Source organism: Myxine glutinosa, chromosome 8 (assembly GCF_964187855.1).
Source record: "Myxine glutinosa chromosome 8, kmMyxGlut1.1, whole genome shotgun sequence".
Taxonomy (NCBI): domain Eukaryota; kingdom Metazoa; phylum Chordata; class Myxini; order Myxiniformes; family Myxinidae; genus Myxine; species Myxine glutinosa.
In genome coordinates this window covers 25763246-25779570 of record NC_136268.1, presented here as the reverse complement: position 1 = coordinate 25779570, position 16325 = coordinate 25763246, and the positions used below count along the sequence as shown (strand labels likewise).

At 54.2% G+C, this 16325-nt stretch overlaps 2 protein-coding genes across 2 annotated transcripts in view; one reads left to right on the top strand and one right to left on the bottom strand.

Annotated features, from left to right (window-relative positions):
* Positions 1-3333, top strand: part of LOC144893235 (sorting and assembly machinery component 50 homolog B-like) — a 41724-nt gene extending 38391 nt beyond the window's left edge. The window contains exon 15 of the mRNA XM_078783029.1: positions 2015-3333. Within this exon, the coding sequence (XP_078639155.1) occupies positions 2015-2060 (46 nt within the window). The 3' untranslated portion in view covers positions 2061-3333. The remainder of the gene's footprint in view (positions 1-2014) is intronic.
* LOC144893236 (transcription factor ETV6-like) overlaps positions 3254-16325 on the bottom strand; it is a 72461-nt gene continuing 59389 nt past the window's right edge. Inside the window, exon 8 of the mRNA XM_078783030.1 lies at positions 3254-4056. Coding sequence (XP_078639156.1) covers positions 3948-4056 — 109 coding nt within the window. The 3' untranslated portion in view covers positions 3254-3947. The remainder of the gene's footprint in view (positions 4057-16325) is intronic.

Sequence of the window (16325 nt, the reverse complement as noted above, 5' to 3'; positions counted from 1 at the left end):
AATGGCAGATATCCCAAGAAGTGGACTTCCCTGGATAACCACTGGCACTTAGGATTTATACATTCAAACGACCCATCCACACAATCTGTTTTAAACTGCTTTGAGAACTACAAATACTCCCTGGACCTCTTAAGGATAGATGTGGTCACCGTCTTGAGGCATCTCCATGATTCAGGGATTCATGCTCGTTGTCCTGTTCAACGTCCAAGATTTCCATGGTGACACATCCAAGCATACCTGCAGGAGTCAAATCGGCACGTCCGATGGAGATGGGAGGTAACGGGCAAGTGTTGTGTTCAGCGATGAATGCAGGTTTCTCTGTGAAAGGCATGGTGGCCTTGCAGGCGTATATAAAAAAAATGAGCGAATTGCCCCAGTCTACGTCCAGTAAGACACAAATTTTGGACGTGCAAGCTTTGAACAACATGGTCCATGAATTATCTTTATTAGCAACGGTACCCGCCCTAAGGGCGGGGCTTCAATTGGGAGGTCCAAATGAAAAGGCAAAATATCAGAAAGTGAAGGCTTTTTTGTTATTTTAAACGATTTATATGAACATCCGTTAAATCATATCACACGCAAATCATCAAAATCTAAACAGTATTTGTAGAATTTCAATAAAAGCCACATCACTGTTCATATGGGTAAATATTATTCCATCGTTTTTGGAAAAATTGGAAAAATTGGGAAAAACAATATAGCCTATTTTTCTCGAGGGGGTCCCAGGATTACCCACCCAAAATTTAGTTGCGATCGGTTCAGCCGTTTTTGCGGTACCTGGGAACAGACGGACGGACGGACGGACGGACAGACAGACAGACGTTTGGTGGATTATAGTAAGATGTCTGATAATGTTCGTGCTCACAGCACCATTCATACAGGGAACGTTCTTGTTAATGTCAACGTTAATATCACGACAACCTATCTGTCCTTTGCCATCCTGCGAGATTTGAATCCGATTGAACATCTCTGGCATATCGCTGATCGTCGCACTTGAACCTCGCCAAGACAGCCACAGACCCCCTCTCACCTGGGCAGGACTTGATTCGGGGCGTGGAATTCCATTCCCCGGGCTCAGATTTGAGTGTTCGTATGGTCAATGTGATGACGAAATGCAGTGATCGCTGCCGGGGATGGACATACCCGGTATTGAGATTGCCGCTTCCACGTTGTGAAAACGTTCGCCATAACGCAGCATTACGCGACGAGGTCACAATGAAGTAGGAATGTAATTATTCCCTATTTATCCCCGTGAGGGGTTTGCACCTCATCTGTGTCCCACAATGTCACATAAATATAATCGCATGAAAAACAATCACGTGTTCGTTTTTTACGGCGAAGGGTACATAATATTACAAAATCGAAGATAACTTTAGGAGGAGGAGGAGGAGGAGGAGGAGGAGGAAAGGGTGTTTATATATTTATTATAATTCAATTTAAAAATTGACCAATTTGTGTTGCATTTACTGGGCTTTAATTTGGAGTTTATTTCCCCTTTAATAACCAAACTGCTGTGTTTCTGCACAATTTAGGAGTTGATGCTAAACTAGGGAATAATTGTGAGTTTTTGCTATTTCGAAAGACTGTCCTGGGGTACTTGATTCCAGTCGTATTTAATTTGCAACCCCAGCATAGCAGGTCCGGTCCTTTTACGTACACCGTGAAGTTCCACAGTGCCGTGCAGTTTTCATTCGATATTCCAGGAATAAACCGCTCCGGTTGCCTTCTCGGGTTCTTTTATTATTTTAAACGTCGACCTAAGGCTCCTGGAGAAGCTTGTACATGTCGCATGCAGGACAAAGACATCGGGAGACACGGATGTGCTGTAACGTCCATTACAAGGACATTCGTTAGGAGACAACGGACAAAATGACAGTTCATCACATTTTAAACTTGAGGTCTTAGGATCATCAGCTGTGATGCTAAGACCTCAGGTTAAAATGTACACCAAACAAGCTGGAAGTGAAGCGGGAAACTGGCCAAGCCAAATATTGTATATTGGTCTGTTTTGCAGAATCTGCGATGGAGTGCAGTTTGGAGCTGGAATTCGCTTCCTGTAAACATCCTAAGAGCGTCCTGGAAGCCACAACATGGCACGGTCTGCCACTGGCACACGGCCGCCATTTCCCCCCCTGTCCCCGGTTCTAACATGCCTTCCTCTTTCCCTGCTTCCAAGGCCCGAAACCACCCCCCATTCCTCCCCTCACACTGCCCATCTCTAGTGCAGTGACCCTTGGTTTACCCTCATCTCACCATCTGTCACAAACACTTGCCTTACTTTTTGTTTGTAGACTTCCAAAGCTGCCTTTCGGGAAGTGAAGGGACGCGGGTCCCTCCTTGTTCTCCCCTCCCTGATCCCCTTTTTCACAAACAGGAAAATGCATGTGCCAGTTTCCTGGATGTGTGACTACTCTCAAACTGAAATGTTCTTCGCTGTTTTAAAGCAGCTCCTCATGCTCAGACACAGAACCCGCTTTCACCATTAAACCCTCCCTGGATGTTTTTGTGACTTCAGTCGCAAAGACCTTTATTCATGAGCCATTTCCATTTGCTTTACCGGGATAACCCGTGATCCACAATGGCATGTTTATACTGCACCCAAATGGCTGTGCTGACCAAACTGGGTCACTTTGTGATGCTTTTCTCATTTTGATCAAGATCCTTCGCTCTACTAACGCATTGTACATTGTGTGTAAAATGTACATTTGAAGATTAGGCGGTTGTTGAACTTGGGCACCTCCAGTAAAAGTTTCAAATCTCTTATTCTTCATACGTTGGGAAGGAAATTTCTTACATGCGTTGGGAAGGACGTGGCCACTTGGAGTCATTATCAGCTTGAACTTTCAGGACTTGAGTTTCGTCGGATATCAAACAAATTTCTTGACGTATTGGATCGATTAACCGAATGATTCACTCCACACCAAGTGATAACATTTGTTTGACAAGCACAGAAACCATTTTTTGCCATACCTCTAACCATTTGGTTTGTTTAACGCAACTTTTGCATGGTCATGTGAAAGCGAGGTATTTGAGGTAGTCAGGTTACCCTAGAATATGGTAAATGCTGCAGCCAGCCCAGCGTTGAGCGTAAATGCGTCGTAAGAGTCTGTCCCCAAGTTCGGCAACTCGAGAGCATGACTTGGATTTTGCTCGTCCAAGTATTTTGTCTGTTGCCTCCATCTCGATCATCTCGAGGCGTTTAAGTTATGAGGCCTTTCGAATCTCTAAAATAATGTGTCACTGAGTCAACGGACATGGTAGCAATATATTTACTTCAATATAAACTCTGTACAGACCCTTCTGTAATGAAATAAATGTGTTATACAAGTTTCATTTTACAGCATTAAATCATTCCATTGATTTACAGTCAAAGTGACTATTACTGGAGGTTCATCCTGGATCATTCATCCTGGCACATGACAGGCTCATGTGACCGCTCTCACTTTTCAACCGGTTTGCTCGAGCATGCAGACATGTCACAACTGTATGAGTACCCTAAATATCTGAGATTCGGCCTTCCATCAAGATGTTTGTTCATGTATGTCCGGCTGTGAGATCTGATTGACGTTAACAATAGCAGCTTCTAAAATCCACTTTGTTACAAAGTTGGATTTTTTTTTCTTTAATCCAAGAGTCTAAAAAGTCTAATTAGTGACAAATGCAAAACTAAATATGAAAATAAGAACTGAACAAAAGTCGAGGATAAACGAGCACATGGTCTAGTGTGAAAAGGAATAACACCCGGATCAGCTCTGGCATGACGAAGCAAAGTTATTTGAAATAGTCTTGCAGCTGGAGCTTGCAGCTTGTAGTGAAACGAGTAACAGGGTGCATTCTGGGATTAGCACTTTGGATGGGACTGTCGTGAGCAGCACGAGGAGACTGACATTTGCCCTTCAGGTTGAACAGCTCGCAGCTAAGCGGACCACTTGACCCCCGTCAAGGTGTCACCACACGACCTCCGTTTTGTAGATCTGCATCTCGGATTCGCAGAGCTCCATGTGATAGAGCCGGTCTCCTTTGCATTGCAGAATCTCCTCTGGACTCTTCAGAAACCTGTTGAGGGAAGGGCATGTAAATAGCCTTTAAGCTTGGTGAGACAGCATCGGATCGGTTTAAATGTGGTGCAGATGTAATATAAACCAATGGGAGTAACAATTGGGTTCCATGCATTTACACACTTCCATAAAAAGATGTAATTGGTGGTTTTATACTACAAGTACACCCACTCCCCCGGAAGCGGCAGGAAGTGCCATGTTATTATCCTCTCTGGCGTATTTTGATTACAGTAGATCTCAGCTCAGGTCCGTTGAAAGCTAGTCTGTTGGGAGCCGTTGGTGAGGTATGTGGATGGACAAAAGGACCACCGAGGCACTCGGAAACATGGTGGTGGGATGTTGAGGTTGGAAAGAGGATTGACGAGAAGAGGAAGAAGTTCAAAGAGTGGCAGAAGGCGAAGGGTACGGGAGCAGAAACAGCAGAGCATGAAAGTTATAAGGCAGCCAGGAAGGCTGCAAAGAAAGAGGTAGCAAAGGCGCAGGAGGCATGTAGGAAAATGTTCGGAGAACGCTTGGATTCGGAAGAGGGTCAGAAAGCAGTATTCAGGATTGCAAAGCACATAGCGAAAAAGAGGTGTGATGTGATGGGGGTGAGTTGCTTGAAGGATGAAGTGGGACAAATCGTTGTCGACCCAGATGGAATTAAAGGAAGATGGAAAAGATATATGGAAATGCTGTTGAATACAGAGAATGAATGGGATGGCAACATAGAGAGTAACCCAGTTTTAGGACCGGCAGAGAAGATAACTGAGAAGGAAGTTGAGGAAGCGATAAAAGCAATGAAGAGTGGAAAAGCGGGAGGGCCGACGGGAGTTGTGGGAGATATGTTGAAGGCAGCAGGAAGTTGGGGTGTGAAGAGAATGACAGAGATCTGTAATCTGGTGGTGAAAGAAGGCCGCATTCCAGTGGATTGGGAACTGAGTACCCTCGTCCCTCTATACAAGGGGAAAGGTGACCCTCTGGAGTGTGGCTCGTACCGAGCGATAAAGTTATTGGAGCATGGAATGAAGGTATTGGAAAGGGTGTTGGAGAGGAGGATAAGGAAGAAAGTGAAGATCGACGAAATGCAGTTTGGATTTATGCCAGGAAGAGGAACGACAGATGCGCTTTTCATTGTGAGGCAGTTGCAGGAGAAGTACATGGATAAGAGGAAGAAGTTGTTTTTTGGGTTTGTTGATCTGGAGAAAGCATTCGATAGGGTTCCACGCAAAGTATTGACATGGGCATTGAGGAAGTTAGGAGTGGAGGAATGGTTGATCAGAGTAGTGATGGCAATGTACAAAAGAGCACGCACAGCTGTAAGGACGAAGGACGGGAACAGTGGTGAGTTTGAGGTGAAGGTGGGAGTGCATCAGGGGTCGGTACTAAGTCCACTACTATTTGTAGCTGTGATGGAGGTGCTGGCTCAGACCGTAAAGGAGGGTTTACCGTGGGAGTTGTTGTATGCAGATGATCTGGTGTTGATTGCGGAAAGTATGGATGGACTGAAGGAAAAGATGAACAAGTGGAAGGAATGTATGGAGACAAAAGGTCTGAAGGTGAATATCGGAAAGACAAAGGTGATGGCAAGTGGTAAAGCATGTGGTGAGGTGGAAAGAACTGGGAAGTGGCCGTGTGCTGTGTGCAGGAAGGGTGTCGGAGTGAACTCCATTCAATGTACAATGTGTGCTGAGTGGGTTCATCAAAAATGTAGTGGTCTGAGAGGGTCATTAACCAGTGTGGCAGCTACATTCAAATGTAAGGTGTGCACAGAGGGAGCTGCAGATGGAGGAAATGTTGAGTTGGATCTTGGAGACGGCGTGAAGCTGGAAGGTGTGAAAACATTTTGCTACCTCGGAGACATGCTGAATGGAGAAGGTGGATCAGACTCGGCAACGGTTGCTCGAGTGAGATGTGCATGGAAGAAGTTTCGGGAACTGAGTGGCGTGCTGATGAGGAGGAGAGTGTCGCTGAAGCTGAAGGGAAAGGTGTATGCTGCATGTGTGAGAAGTGTTATGATTTATGGGAGCGAGACATGGGTAATGAACGTAGAGCAGCAACGAAGGCTGGAAAGGGTGGAAATGCGAATGGTTTGATGGATGTGCGGAGTATCGTTGAGAGAGAGGAAGACAAATGATGAATTGCGAAAGATGATGGGAATATTGCCTGTGATTGATGCTGTGAAGAGGAACAGGTTGAGATGGTTTGGTCATGTATTGAGGAAGGATGAAAGTGACTGGTTGAGAAGAGTGATGGAAGTTAATGTAGAAGGAAGTAGAGGACGGGGAAGACCGAGAAAGACTTGGCTAAAGATGGTGGAAGAAGAAATGCGGGCAAGGGGGTTAACAAGGAGAGATGCAAAAAATAGGGCAAAATGGAGAAGATTGTCATGGGGACCGCAAGGCTAACCCCCGCTCTAGCAGGGAACATGGCCTTAAAATGCATGTTGTTGTTGTTGTTGTTGTTGTCAGCTCAGGTCCGTTGATCTGTGGTGGACGCGATAAGCATAGAATGTCGGAATTCCGACAGTAGTAGAGACTGTTTAAAAAGGTAATTGTACTTGTTTGTGGTTTATAATATTTTTAAATCTATATAAATAAAACACAGTTTGTGTGTGTGTGTGTGTGTGTGTGTGTGTGTGTGTGTGTGTGTGTGTGTGTGTGTGTGTGTTTGTGTGTGTGTATGTTACCAATAGACTCCTAAACGGAGAGGCTCACGTGCTTGATATTTGGCATAGACATGGCCATTGAGCCTGGGAAGGACATGGCCTACCTAAAAATATTTGACGAGATCCATATTTACCTCAGCGCATTTCAGCGAGGAACATTATACACGGAATCTCAGCCGGTGCCAGAGCAGCTCGCTGATTCGCTCAGAGCGATCACGTGATGTTCCATCCTCGCTGCCAGACCACTGAACGGAAAATATATAGAATGACCATTGCCACTCACATCACATAGGTGGAGATGCAGCTACCGGGCGTCATCTTGGTTGGCACTCGATGCTGGGCGATGGTGATTTCCGTCATGCGTTTGCACGTAATTCAGAGCGAAAAGCGATTGCGTTTTTTCACCTTTTGTGCAATCGTGTTTTTTGTCGATTTTGTGCGATATGAATTAAACGTCTTTGCAACAGCTGTGAAACGTCTTTCCACAACCCTTTCTTAACCGATTGAAGCAGTTTATTGCCGCACAAAATGGCATTTTAACAGTCGTCTCGCTTTTAAAATCTGGGACACGTTCAAAACAAACGAGATCCGCGAAGCAAGTTGGTCGAGTCGTGCGAGTCGTGTTAACCAAGATGGCGATACGGCGGCTACACTTTTCACGGAGTATGAGCGTTCTATATATTTTCAATTCAGTGCGCCAGACTCGCTCACGTACTTGATTTGTGGCATGGACATGGCCATTGGGCCTTCACGGTGTAATTTGTGCGAGGCTTTTGTCCGAGTGAGCTTGAGTCGAGAGGGCGAATGTACGGGTCTCCCTTCCCCCACCCGGCAACGCCGGTACTAGAGGGATTCACAGGATCGGTGAGTCTCCAAAATCCGCTTCGTGCTGTTGTTGCGAAGATGCAGGACGATGTCGCGATTGTTGTGCTGCTCTCCTCCCATGAGAACTGCAACGTCATTGTTGACTGGCCCTCCCCTTCCTCCCTCTCCCTCCCCTCCCCCCTCCGTCCCCCCCTTCCTTCCCCCTTCCACCCTTCGTCCTCCCCTTCCCCCTTCCACCCCTCCCTTGCTCCCCTCCCCCCTCCCCCTATCCTTCCCCCCTCCCCTTCCCCTCCCTTCCCCCTCCACCCTCCCCTTCCCCTTCCCCCTCCCCTCCCCTCCCCCTCCCCCTCCCCCTTCCCCTCCCCCCTCCCCCTCCCCCCTCGTTCCCCTCCCCTTCCCCCCTCGTCCCCTCCCCTTCCCCCCTCGTTCCCCTCCCCTTCCCCCTCCCCCCCTCCCCTTCCCCCTCCCCCCCTCTCCGCTCCCCCCGTTCCCTTCCCCTCGTTCCCCTCCCCCTCCCCCTCTCCTCCCCCGCCCGGAAATGCCGGGTACTTCTGCTAGTTCTCTATAATAAAATTTACTTCCGTAAGGGTGTCGGGGGCAATATCGCACGTCACAAAAACCCATTGGGCATTGGGGATAGATCTTGTTTTGTTATAACATTAATATTATGCTTTTATCATCATTGTTAATTCATGACAATTCCCTGGGAGCCAATGAGCGCACAGTCACGAGGTTGAAGGAACTGCGCTCCAACGCGAGTCGAAAGAATTGACGCGACCAAAGACGGAATTCGTCCGAGTTGCTTTATTGAAACAAAACACCTCAGGTATTCTCACAAGCCCGTTTATCGGGCAGCAATATATATACACATTTATGTCGGGAAGTTTGCCCGGCAAAAGCTATACCGGGCATGCCCGGGTATCAAGGGCGAGCCTTGGAAAGGCGAGTCTGGACCTGCCCGGGCGTGTTTGGCTGCGGCCTGGCAAGTCGAGGCTGGGCGTGCCCGGGCGCTCTGGGCGAGCACTGGAAAGGCGATAGCGGGCATGCCCGGACGCTCTGGGCGAGCCCTGGAAAGGCGATAGCGGGCATGCCCGGACGCTCTGGGCGAGCCCTGGAAAGGCGATAGCGGGCATGCCCGGACGCTCTGGGCGAGCCCTGGAAAGGCGAGAGCGGGCATGCCCGGGAAAGACGAGACCGGGCGTGCCCGGGAGGTTCGGGCGTGCCCGGGAACAGTGAGTCCGGGCATGCCCGGGAGAGGCGCGTCTGGCCGTGTTCTGGCCGGTGCAAGGCGATTATGTACATCCAGCGGTAACCGCTACACACGCCCCTCCAGAATCGACCTGCACCGGCAGGGTCAATTTAAGGGGGGTCCGGATGACCCGGCCGAAGCGACCCCTGGAGGGTCGTGGGGAGGGGTCTGACGTGGTGGTGGGTGGTCGAGCGGGGGGAACTGTGGACGGGGGGCGGCCTCGCCGCGGAGGAAGGGCCAACCGTGGTGGTTGGTCGACGTCCATGTGCGCCGGTTTGAGGCGGTCCACAGAAATCCGGTCCGGCCGGCCGCCGAAGTCGATGATGAAAGACTTGTCGCCCCGTCGCAGGACCCGGAAGGGCCCGTCGTACGGCGGCCGGAGTGGCCCCCGGTGCGCGTCATGACGCACAAAGACGTACTCCGCTGTGCGAAGCGCCGGGGGGACGTAGGACTGGGGGCCACCGTGGCGGGACGTCGGCACGGGGGCAAATCGTCGGGCGGCCTCCTGGAGGTCCGAGCGCTGGCGAGCGGCGGACCAGGGACTGGTAGCGTCAGGCACGAATTCGCCCGGGACGCGGAGTGGCTGGCCGTAGACGAGCTCGGCGGTGGACGCCTGGAGGTCTTCCTTGGGGGCCGTGCGAAGGCCCAAAAGGACCCACGGCAGCCGGTCGGCCCAACCGTCGTCCTGAAGGCCGGCCATGAGTGCGGCCTTCATGGAGCGGTAAAACCGCTCGCACAACCCATTGGCTTGGGGGTGGTAGGCCGTGGTGCGGTGCAGCGTGACCCCCAACGAACGGGCGACCACGCCCCAAAGCTCAGACGTGAACTGTGGGCCGCGGTCGGACGAGATGTCCGCTGGTGCGCCGAAGCGCGCGACCCAGGTGGCGATGAACGCCTGCGCCACGTCGGCGGTGGTGGTGGAGGTGAGGGGCACGGCCTCCGGCCACCTGGTGGTCCTGTCCACCATGGTGAGCAGGTGGGTGAACCCCCGCGAGGGGGGCAGGGGACCCACCAGGTCCACGTGGACGTGGTCGAAACGCCGTTCAGGCACGGCGAAAGGTGCCAGCGGGGCCTGGGTGTGGCGGTGGACCTTGCCTCGCTGGCAGGCCGTGCAGGCGTTGGCCCAGTCGCGGATGTTTCGTCGAAGGCCGTGCCAGACGAAACGCGCCGACACCAGCTTCTGAGAAGCTTTCCGGCCCGGGTGAGAAAGGCCGTGGATGGAGGCGAAGATGCGGCGCTGCCAGGAAACGGGCACGATGGGGCGAGGCTGGCCCTGGGAGACGTCGCAGAGCAGGACGGTGCCCGCGAAGGGGATGTCGGCCAGGCGGAGGCCCGTGTCCACCACGTGGAGTGCCTGCACCAAGGCGTCGGTGGTCTGGTCGGCCGCCATGAGCGTGAAGTCCACGCCGAGGTGGACCGCGTTCGCGCTGGCCCGCGAAAGGCAGTCGGCCACGGCGTTGTCTTTGCCGGCGACGTGCTGGATGTCCGTGGTGAACTCCGACACGGCGGAGAGGTGGCGCTGCTGGCGGGCCGACCACGGCTCCGTGACCTTAGCCATTGCGTAGACCAACGGCTTGTGGTCGACGAAAGCCGTGAACGGGCGGCCCTCCAGGAGGTGTCGGAAATGGCGAACGGCCAGGAATAGCCCGAGCAGCTCGCGGTCGAACGTGCTGTAGTTTAACTCGTTCGGCCGGAGTTGCCGGCTGAAAAAAGCGAGTGGCTGCCAAACCCCGTCCACCCATTGCTCATGGACGGCGCCCACCGCGTAGTTGGAGGCGTCCGTAGTGAGGGCGATGGGCGCGTTGAGCACCGGGTGAGCCAGCAGCGTTGCGTCGGCGAGGGCCCGTTTGGCACTGGCGAAGGCCGCGTCCATGGCCGCGGACCAAACAATGTCATGCTTGGCCGGCTTGCCCCGGAGGGCCTCGTAAAGGGGCCGCATGAGCTGAGCAGCGCGGGGCACGAATCGGTGATAAAAATTCACCATGCCGAGGAACTCTTGGAGGGCCTTGATGGAACGGGGACGCGGGAACGTGGTGATGGCCTCGACCTTGGTCGGCAGCGGCACGGCCCCGGTCTTGGTGATGCGGTGGCCCAAAAAGTCAACGGTCGTCGCGCCGAAGTGGCATTTGACCGGGTTGACAATTAAGCCGTGCTCGCTGAGGCGACCGAACAGTGTTCGGAGGTGGAGGAGGTGCTCGGCGCGGGACGTGCTGGCGACGAGGATGTCGTCCAGATAGACGAAAAGAAACGGCAGGTCGCACAGCACGCCGTCCATCAAGCGCTGGAACGCCTGGGCCGCGTTCTTGAGGCCAAACGGCATCCGCAAAAATTCGAACAGGCCGAACGGCGTGATGACGGCCGTCTTCGGGACGTCGGCCGCCCGGACAGGTACCTGGTGGTAGCCCCGTATCAGGTCAATTTTCGAAAAGATGACCCGTCCCGCCAAACGGGCGGAAAAGTCCTGAATATGCGGGATCGGGTACCTGTCGGGGGTGGTAGCGTCATTGAGACGGCGGTAGTCGCCACACGGGCGCCATCCACCCCCCGGCTTTGGCACGATGTGCAGTGGCGAGGCCCACGCGCTATCGGAGCGCCGCACGATGCCGAGGTGCTCCAACGCGTCGAATTCGGCCTTTGCCACGGCGTGCTTGGCTGGGTCGAGGCGGCGGGCCCTGGCGTAGACCGGCGGGCCCGTAGTGGGTATGTGGTGCTCGATCCCGTGCCGCACCGCGACGGCCGAAAACGTCGGCCGCGTGAGGGCCGGGAATTCCACGAGCAGGCGAGCGAACTCGTTCGTTGCCGGGAGGGCGCACGCCAGTTCGGTCGGCGCGGAGCTGCTCATTGTGCACGCCAGGGAGCTGAAGGTCTCGGCATGGACAAGGCGGCGTCGTTTGACGTCGACCAGCAGCCCGTGCGCGCAGAGGAAGTCGGCGCCCAGCAAAGCCACGTGGATGCTGGCAGTAACAAAAGTCCATTGAAAGCGCTGGCTGCCGAAGCAGAGGGTGACGACGCGTGGGCCGAAAGTGCGTATGGCCGAGCCATTAGCAGCGACCAAAGAGGGGCCGCAAACTGCGTCCAGCCTGTCCTGCTCGGAGGCAGGTATGACGCTCAGTTGGGCGCCGGTGTCGCACAGGAAACGCCGTCCAGACGCTTTGTCCCGAATAAACAGCAAGTTGCCCGAGTGGCCGGCGCTCATGGCTGGGAATGAACGCCGGCCCGGCCGTTTCCCGACCTGCCGAAAGTGCACGGGGGCCGGCACGTCCGAGCCTTGTGTCCGAACCTGGCGTGGTAATAACACCACGCCCGGTCAGGTGGAGGCCCCGGCCGTCGTGTCGGAAGCGGGCGGTGCGGCGTGGCGGCCGCCAGTTGCACCGGCAGTTCGGCCTCCAACCGCGCAGGGCGCTCGGGCGTCGTGGGCGTCGCCTCGGACGGCGGCGGGCTCCAGGTAACCGCGCCGATGTGCTGGCCCGCCGAGGAGATCTTATCGGCTTCCCTGGCGAGGGCGCGGGAATCCGTGATCAACGTGCCAGCCAGGGCGAGGCGTACCGGGTTAGGCAGCTGACGGAGGAACAGCTCCCGGAACAGGAATGCCGGAGAGTGCTCGCCGAGCAACGAGAGCATATAGTCCATGCGCTCGGACGGGCGCGTGTCGCCGAGCTCGGGCAGGTCAAGCAGGCGCCGTGCGCGTGCTGCCGGTGAGAGGGCGAAAGCGCCGAGGAGGAGCGTCTTCAGCGCGTCGTATTTGTCAGCAGCCGGCGGGTGCTGGAGGAGGCTCAAGGCGCGGGCCGCGGTGGCGGGACCGAGCGCCGCCACAACATGGTGGAAGCGGGTGTCGTCCACGGTGATGCCTCGCAGGGCGAACTGGGAGTCCGCCTGGGCGAACCAAACAGCCGCGTGAGCCTCCCAGAAGGTAGGCAGTTTAAGCGTCACTGCCGTATCCATGTCGGTAGGTCACCAATGAAGGAACTGCGCTCCAACGCGAGTCGAAAGAATTGACGCGACCAAAGACGGAATTCGTCCGAGTTGCTTTATTGAAACAAAACAGCTCAGGTATTCTCACAAGCCCGTTTATCGGGCAGCAATATATATACACATTTATGTCGGGAAGTTTGCCCGGCAAAAGCTATACCGGGCATGCCCGGGTATCAAGGGCGAGCCTTGGAAAGGCGAGTCTGGACCTGCCCGGGCGTGTTTGGCTGCGGCCTGGCAAGTCGAGGCTGGGCGTGCCCGGGCGCTCTGGGCGAGCACTGGAAAGGTGATAGCGGGCATGCCCGGACGCTCTGGGCGAGCCCTGGAAAGGCGATAGCGGGCATGCCCGGACGCTCTGGGCGAGCCCTGGAAAGGCGATAGCGGGCATGCCCGGACGCTCTGGGCGAGCCCTGGAAAGGCGATAGCGGGCATGCCCGGACGCTCTGGGCGAGCCCTGGAAAGGCGAGAGCGGGCATGCCCGGGAAAGACGAGACCGGGCGTGCCCGGGAGGTTCGGGCGTGCCCGGGAACAGTGAGTCCGGGCATGCCCGGGAGAGGCGCGTCTGGCCGTGTTCTGGCCGGTGCAAGGCGATTATGTACATCCAGCGGTAACCGCTACAAGGTAATGAAAAGCCGAGGGGCGGGACAGTTTAAGGCAGTTCGACGGGACGTGCTCAGCTCAGAACGGATAGTTAATTAGGAGAGTTGAGCGAGAGATGACAGGGTGAGATTTGGAGCAGGACAGTTGAGAGAGATGTCCCACGGGGCCCAGAAAGTTGGACGCGGCAGACAAATGAGAAAGGAAAAAGCGACGGCTTACAAGCATGCATGTGCTAGAGGCGAAAGAGCCCGGACGCAGACCAGCAGACATGTCTCTGTCCAGCCAAGGAATGCACTCTCTCTCTCTCCCTCCCCCACTCTCTCTGTCTCTGTCTGTCTCCCCCCTTCCCCCCTTTCTCGCTCCCTTTCTCTCTCGCTCCCTCCCTCCCTCTCGCTCCCTCACTCCCTCTCGCTCCCTCCCTATCAGTCTCATGAAATCCATGCAAACATTGTGTGGGGAACAGGTGTCTTCTTCTGTGTCTAATAACCTATCCTTGTTTGACTCTTGGTGGTGTGACTGGTTAAGTTGTCGTGTAAACCACTGAGATATATTGTGGGTGCGAGGAAAGTTATTGTACAGAGAATTGGTGCGATACTTGTGTGCTTTTCCTTGTCCTCCCTATCCCTTTGGCTTTTCATTATTTATAATAAACTTGCTTCACACCACTGGGATGTTGACCTAGTGCACGATTCGGAATCGGGTAATTATAACTGCAGTGCAAGTCAAACAGCCGTTTTGCCAAATTTGGCGCCAAAACTCGTTAGGAGGTTAAGAGGAATTGCGACAGTTCATCCAGGCTACATTGCTCGGCACCCATCCTTTCAGAAGGACGAACCGGCTGCAGGTGGAAGATCTCAGAGTTTCTGTACATCTGAAACGGAAGAAAACATTTGTTTGGCTTCTCCGGAGGACAACATATGGTCTCTCAAGACCAGCCATCACTAAATTGGTGTAAATAAATAAAACCCTTACAATATAACCTGATATAAACAAGTATAAAAAGACATAAAATGCCATAGCCCCCGGTGGCTTTAGTAATTTTGCTGTACATAAAGGCCGTCAGTCGGCCATCTTTGGCCGGATTCCAAAGCAAAATCTTCTGCATATGTACGCTTGAAGGAGCTGGGGCTCCCACGTCGATCAGAAGAATGGACGCGACAAAAAGCTGGAATTCATCTGAGTTGCTTTATTGAAATCAAACACTCAGGCACTCTGAAAACCCGTTTATCGGTCAGCAATATATATCTATTAACCCAGGGGGTTTGCCCAGGCCCGGCGCCAGGGGGCGTGGCCCAGCGTCCTGGCTGCGGCCTGGCAAGTTGAGGGCGAGCCTGCCCGGGCATGCCCGGGCGTCCCGACCGAGGCCTGGCAAGTTGAGCGCGGGCCTGCCCGGGCGTCCTGGACGAGCCCGGCATGGTGATCGCTCCGCGTCCTTGATAGGTGCAAGGCGATTGTGAAACCCCAGCGGCAGCCGCTACACGCTCATGTATTATCATTGTGCCAAGTTTGAACAAGATCGGTAAATTCATGTGCGATAAATGGTTGAGGACGTGGTCAATATCGGGTTTTTATAACTCAAAATGTTTGCCAGTCTATCAGTCGGCCATCTTGGATCATATCACAAAGTGAGATACATGTGCATGCCATCGTGTACTCTGTTTCTGCCAAGTTTGAACAAAATCGAACCATGCATGTTCAAGAAATGGTTGGGGACACGTTTAAGGAGCAAAATGGCCGCCAGTCGGCCATCTTGGATCTGATTTCAAAACAAAATGGCGTCCATGTGTAAGACATCATTCATTATCTGTGTGAAAAGTTTGAACAACGTCGAATTTAAATGCATGTCTGAGAAATGGTTGAGGACGTGTTCAACAATGGATTTTTTACAACTGCAATGGCCACCACTCGATACAAAATGATGTGCTTGTGGCGGACACGAAAGCCCACTGGCGTGGTGACATCATTCCGCACACCAAGTGGGCGGCGGCCACGCCCGAGGGGTAGGCGTGGCCTCAGGATATACACCGGGCGCGCAGCCCGGAGAGCACCAGTGCTACAGTGAGCTCTTTTAATAAAGACTCTTAAACTCACCGCGTTGTCCGCTTCCTTCTTGTTGTGCAAGCAAGCGCGCGTAGCACCGCGCTTCATTTGGTGACCCTCCGACGTTCTGGTCAGCCGTCGCTGACCACCCGAATACGCCATCGCAATGGCAAACAACGCGGTCCAAATGAAACTCCCCGAGTTCTGGGAGACGCAAGCCGAAGTCTGGTTCCTGCAGGCAGAAGCCCAGTTCCGACTTCGAGGCATCACGGTGGACGAGACCAGGTACTGCCACGTGGTCGCTTCCCTCGGGCCCGGCACGGCCGGCCGCATCGTGTCGGTCCTGAGGAACCCACCGGCCGACGGCAGGTACGAGGCGATCAAGCGTCTCCTCGCCACGTTCGGGCTCACGGTGGACGCTCGGGCTGACCGCCTCCTGGACCTCCCCGAGCTCGGTGATACGCGACCGTCGGTCCGCATGGACCGTATGCTGTCGTTGTTGGGCGACGAAACCCCGCACGCTCTATTCCGGGCATTGTTTCGACGCCAGCTGCCGGCACAAGTCCGCCTCGCGTTGGCCGGTTCGGCGACGACGGAACCCCGGGCTCTCGCTGCAGAGGCCGACAGGTTCTTCGCGGCTTTGGACACCCAGGCGAATTTTGGCGTGGCCGTCGCGGATATCGGGGCTGATGATGATGCTGATGCACCACACCTCGTGGATCTCGAGGCTGATGCGCATTTCGTGTCCGCCGCCACGCCCCACCCACCACCGCCGCCACCGCGAAGAAAACCGCGGCCTCCGCCGCCGCAGCCGCCCACCTGGTGTTCCTTCCACGCCAAGTTCGGCCACGTGGCTCGGCAGTGTCGCCCGCCGTGCTCATTCGGCAGGTCGGGAAACGGGCGAGCCGACGCTCGGTGGCGGCTTTGAGCGTTGGCA